Source organism: Lutjanus erythropterus, chromosome 9, assembly GCF_056507025.1.
Source record: "Lutjanus erythropterus isolate fLutEry1 chromosome 9, fLutEry1.hap2, whole genome shotgun sequence".
Lineage (NCBI taxonomy): Eukaryota > Metazoa > Chordata > Actinopteri > Lutjaniformes > Lutjanidae > Lutjanus > Lutjanus erythropterus.
The window spans coordinates 21,137,698-21,143,697 of record NC_139325.1 but is presented as its reverse complement, the minus strand read 5'-3'; the positions used below and the strand labels follow the sequence as shown (position 1 = coordinate 21,143,697).

The window sequence follows — 6,000 nt, the reverse complement described above, 5'->3', positions numbered from 1 at the left end:
ATGTACCTGAGAGAAGAAAATAAAGACATAAATAGACTGAATGAGAGAGACTGGTTCAACAAATCAGAAAAAGAGAGAAAGAGAGAGAAAGAGAGGGGAGAATCAAGCCTCCATCTGCAGAGAGGGAGTCAGGAGACATGCCTTCTGGCAGGAGCTGAAGAAGACAGCTGTGTTTGGTGTGGTATTTTTAAACGCATCAATGCTGCTCCAATCCCCGCGCCTCGCCTGACCTATTTTTAGCCAGGGCTGGCCATTGTTCTATTTCTGTCACCTGTGGGCCACGCAGTTGTTGATTCACATGCAAATGAAGCTTGCTCCCTCCCTGGCTTGCATTACTGCCTCGGCGAGGTGCTCAGTGCACAGTACACGGCTTTCCTAGCAACTCAGCTTTACATTTTTCTCCGTCTCTGCTCAGACACTTTGCTGAGGAGAGAAAAAAAACAGCCACAGACTGGATAGAAATAGGCAGAGAGGCAGATAAGGAAAAGAATACAGCTGGACTTGTCATCTCCTAAAACTACTAGTGTTTGGACCAGACTGAGACAAGGTACCGGGGAGAGTAGCAGCCCTGCAGAGAGAGTGTGCAGTTTGTGTTATTGCTCTTACAGTGAGAGTGGTTTTATCAGAGGAGGAGGCAGAGCAGAGGAAGCCTGTTGTCGTGGTCTCTCCCCTGAGTGGCTGAGGGGTGGCTCTTGGTGACAGGAAACGCAAGGCTTGCAATGAGACCTGAGCGCTGAGTGGAGTATGCTGCAGACGATTTACGAGGGCGAGTCAAGTTTCTCCACAACAGAAGGGCGCGTTGGACACCAGCAGTTCCCCAACCAGAGCAAGATGCACAACGTGAACAACTCAGGTGATCACACAGCCTGGCGTTTCTACTCCTCTTGAGGAATCTCCTTTTTTCCCCCCCTCTTCCTCTCTTTGCATTCCAATCTCCTCTATCTCTAAATCTGTTCCTACTTCTCTGCTATCTTCTTCTGTGCCTCTCTCGCACACATTTCACTCCGTCCCTCTCTCCCTCTCCTCTCATATACTCTCAACTCTTTGCGCTCAGCCGGTCTTTCATTCTGTGTGAAAACAGAGAACTCAAAGCTTCTCAGCTCAGCAACGTGGTAGGATCAGGCACTTCTTCTTCTTCTTGAATCAAGGTATTTGCTTTTGTGATTGTAAATGTTGCCTCCTGATTTCCCAGTGGGATTCTTTAATCTTAATCTGTGCTAAAAGATGTCATGTAATGAGTTGAAAAAAAAGTGCTGTTTGTCCTAATACATCTAACATGCATAGAGTGTTTTCCTACTAAAATGAGGAAATGTGTTAACACTATTCCCATGCTGTAGTTGCCTGAAATGAGTCACTGTGAACATGAAAGGGATGTTGTGTTTTGCGAGCTTCCATGTCAGTGTGCAGTTTTCAGGGAACAGGAAAAACTGTGACAGAAATACTGAGGGGACAACTGAAAGGTTTCTCTCAGGATATTTACCACAGACATTGACTGTTTCTATTTTTGACCCAAGAATTGAATTGAAGAGTACACGGCTGACATCAGTATGAGTAACGTCTATTCACTGTATTGACTCAAGATGAGTCACACCTTATTGCTTTTGTTTTTTTGTCAGCATGTGGCTATTGATAAAATGTGAAAATAGTCTCTGGATATTAGTTGAGACTAGCTGAAGCATTGTCTCCTGTGAAAACATTGTCAACTCACATGACAATGCTGAGAAGCATGTGTAATAAGAAAGTACAGAGTGAGTCATGTGAGTGCTTTATTTACCGAAAAATATTGTGACCTTTTAGTTGTCACAACGTTAGCTACAATTAGCCGACTATAGGATGGAGAACATGGTGTTGAGCCATTTAAACTAACTGCTAAATGTGCATTTAGATTTTTTTTAAACTTTAACTGTTAACTCACTATTTTTTTGTGATAAAGACAACTTCAGAACTCTCATCAAGAAAAGCAAAAAAACACCACCGTTGGTGTGACTTGAGGCAAGTAGAACGGGTGACTGAAAACATCCAGAGGCAGTGGGCTAAACGTGAGGAGATTTAAAAATAAGGCAGGAGGATGACAGGGGGATGACACATTCCACGTCTGTCAATAGAGCAGGTTATTTGACTATCAGGCTACAGGAGCAGGGCTTTCTTCTTCTGTCTTAGCGGCCTGTGAGCCAAACAACAGATACACCGAGTGCCTGAATCCGGGCTCCTTGCTTATTCTGTGGGTCAGCTATTCTTAGGTGAGTTATTTTCAGCTTATGGCATTAGCCTGCTAAGATTAGGCGTCTGTGCGTTATCATTCCATCTCGGCATGCTCCTGATATAACAGCGGTTTGGAACAGATATTTATAGAGAATTCTGTCATTTGCCTGTTTAATTTGTTCTTTCCACTTTTATAGTAAATCATTTGACAGTGACTAACATTATCTGTCTAAAAATGCTACTCCAGGATGACTTTGTATGAGTTTACTGGCTGTCATGTAAGTGTTGTTTGTTAGAGCAGACACATTTGCTTTAGGACAGACCCGTGGGTGAGTTTATTATGAGCTGTGTATGAATCTTTTAGCATCAGGGCTGCAAATAACGATTATTTTCATTATCGATTAATCTGTTGATTATTTTCTCAAATAATTCATTAGTTGTTTGGTCCATAAAATGTCAGAAAATAGTGAAAAATGCTGATCACTGTTCTCCAATCCTAAAGTGACATCCTCAAATTTCTTGTTTTGTCCACAACTTTCTGTCATAGAGGAGTAAAGACTCCAGAAAATATTTATATTTGAGAAGCTCAAAGAAAAGAATTTGGGCATTTTTACCAAAAAAAAAAAAAAAAAAAAAAAAACTACTGCTAAACTTTTTATAAAAAAAATACTCAAAACAATAAAAAGTTTAGCAAAATAATTGTTGATTAATGTAATAGTTGATTAATAATCTAGTCACTGCAGTTCTATTTAGGATATTCATCTATTGTCAGAAGTGTTGTTGGTTAATTGATACTTGTTTGTGAATTGTTTTCTAAAGCAAACTTCTTGACATTTTTGATGATAGTGTTACACTGTTTTCAAGTGGAACATGATAATAAAGGTTATACTCCCATTTTTATTTTGATCAGTGTCAGTAACATCAAAGTTCTCACAAAAACGGTCCTCATGCAGCCTCTCGAACAAGGGAAAATTAATTAGTTCCCCCATGAATGCAAAATATTATGTAAAATATCGCACACACTCCCATCAATAGGGACCTTTCAGACAATAACAATGCTGCACCTTTCAAGTCCTCTTCTCTGTATCCTGCATCCATTCAGGTTGCCTCTCTGTGTGTCCTGGAAATGTTCAGCTAGAAAGACTGTACAAAATAACACAAATGAATAGCCCATGAGATATTGTTTCAGTATCGCTTAACATTTGCTTATTATGAGAATGATGAAGTAAGTTATTATTTTAAGCCATTGGTAATAGAAAGGGGAAGAGCATGTCGAACAGAAAGCCCAACTAAGAATTTATTAGATGTTTTGCATATTTGTTCTGTTTTTTTTGGGGGGGTTTTTGTAAAAAAGCACAGTTTATGGCTTGCGTTTTTTAAATCAATGATGCCAAGGATGCTTTACTCTAGTTGCTGTGGCTCTGTGATAGTTTTATTAGGAATTTTATTGACTGTAGGATCTGGTGCCAGTGTTTTCCACAGAGGATAGAATAATCATTAAAAAAGTCTCGTCAGATGAATTTGCTATTTATCACCCACAGTTTCCTGGGTTTTCTCCTTCTTGTTGTTCAGATAGAGATTCAGCATATGACATTTTGTGTGTTGTTGTTTTGTGAGACAGTTTGACATAGTGGCAGGACAGGAGAAGACTGGACTCTTGGCACCCCTCAGTTGAAAGGCCCGTGGTGGTTCAGCTCAGCCCTCTTTGTTAGCAGATAGCCTGCAAGCCACAGCTCTGGCTCAGCTGCAAGGACGAGCCTGAGTCTTAAAAATAAAGACCTGTTTCTTGCTTTAGACATGCCAGCTGCTCAAAATAACAAGGCACTTAATGAGAGATCCAGCGCCACATTGCAGTCCCAAGCATCAGCTTATTTTTGCCCTCAAACATCTTCTGTATCTCTGGTTCTATTTATACTGCCAGACAGGGAATTTAGATCAGCAACCATCTCTAGTGCACAGACACTAAATACAAGCAACATACAACATGTTTAAAGTGTAAACACAAAGTGTGCCACAATGTGTATTGACAAAACTGGCATTTCATTAATAAAATATACTCTATATAAATACGATGATACGTGATCACTATCACATTGAGTTAATACTCTCACAACAACTTTGGTTTTGGTGAAGTTTTGGAATTTGTACCAATTTTAAGCCAAAAAGCAGCTTTGAGGGAAATTTGTAAAAATCAGGTCAGTTAACTGTTACAACCTGTAACTTTAAGTAACAGTATTTAAGTACATTTTTATGTTGTTTTATTTGCTGCATTTGTGACTGAGACCTATGACAAGGTAAATCAGCTCATATGTATATCCTAAGTGTTTTTTTTTTAATTTCTTGCAAATGTAACTTTTGCAAAACTGTAACAGTAACATTAGCATCAATTAAAGCTCTATTATGTAATATTTATGTATTAAAATATCTAAAAATGCTGGACATAAGTTTTATATTTTGTTGTGTTCTGTACTTACATTATCCAAAATGTTTCTTACAGTAGTCAAACACAGAGAAATCTGTAATTTATTCAAGGTAACAGTGCATTTCCTGGTAGCCATTGCTAGTTGTAATAGCTTCCAGAACAACACAGGATACATTGATTATGTCAGAGAGTGAGGAAGTTGATTAATGTGACTAAACATAACCTGAATAAAACTTCAATATTATCTCGTCCGCGAACATGATTTCTGCCTGAGTCATGTCATTAGATAGATAACAACTCCCATCATTCCACACTACTTCATGATTAAACTACTTTTGTTATTGTTTCAATGTGTGAGAGACCATTAGCAGCATAATTTACCCATTGTGTGTTTGAATAAATAATATCTTTTCTGGATATTTTTTTCCTTTCACGGTGTGTGTAATATATGCATTATTATTATTATTGAAAGCCAACTCTGCTAAGCCTTAATGCCAGAATAAATATTTAAGTGAATAAAGGCTATCTGTGAAGTTTTTAACTACTAACTACCAGTGCTATGGGACTGTTCTTCAGTCCTACCAGTGGTGTCACACTATTTCACTGATCAACAGGTGCCAAGATATTTTACAAAGTGCCAGCAAAGACAGGGAAGAAGAAGACTCTTAGCTAGTAAACATGGATGTAAACAATTCAGGATTTAAAATATCATTAGAAAATGCACTCCAGCATAACTTTGTTTACAAGAAAACTCCACGGGGCACCTTTAACAACAAGTGGGGCTGTTAATTACTTTATCAACACTTACACATCAACACTGAACACAATATGTTTTGTGTTACAGCAACATTTTTTTCTTTTTTTGATAAAACTTGAATATGATAAGCCTTATTCACTGCCACCAAAAGGTGCCTCAAGGTACAGACTGACTTGTTAAGTAGTAAAAATAGCTGCAGCATTTATATTCAGTGGGTAATGTTTACAGTGTTAATAACTCCTTTATCACATTAGTTGTCAGTTTATGTGCTAGCAGGATAAAAAAAAAGATTACATTGAAATGTCAAGTCCAACACGAGCCTGCATAATGACTTCTGCTGATGATTTTTTTATTAGATGTATCTCTGTCTTTCATACTCCTCATATGTAATAGTAATGTCACTTCACTGGTGATGTGTGTCTATTCTCTCTCCGGGGTGGGAAGCCTGCTAATGTGGCCTGAGGCAAAAAAAGACAGCCATCCAACATCTCAAATTAAGGCTGTGATTGTCACTCTAACCGCCACCAAGGCTAATGAGAGGCAGATCGGTTATAGAAATAAACACTTTGGGGACACTGGTGGTGCGACGCTGCAGTGGGAGTGTGGTCACAGGCCATGA

General features: G+C 38.7%; 1 protein-coding gene across 1 annotated transcript in view; it reads left to right on the top strand.

Moving 5' to 3' along the window:
* Positions 1-331: 331 nt before the first annotated feature.
* Positions 332-6,000, top strand: part of hdac9b (histone deacetylase 9b) — a 30,678-nt gene continuing 25,009 nt past the window's right edge. The window contains exon 1 of the mRNA XM_084726511.1: positions 332-853. Within this exon, the coding sequence (XP_084582637.1) occupies positions 745-853 (109 nt within the window). The 5' untranslated portion in view covers positions 332-744. The remainder of the gene's footprint in view (positions 854-6,000) is intronic.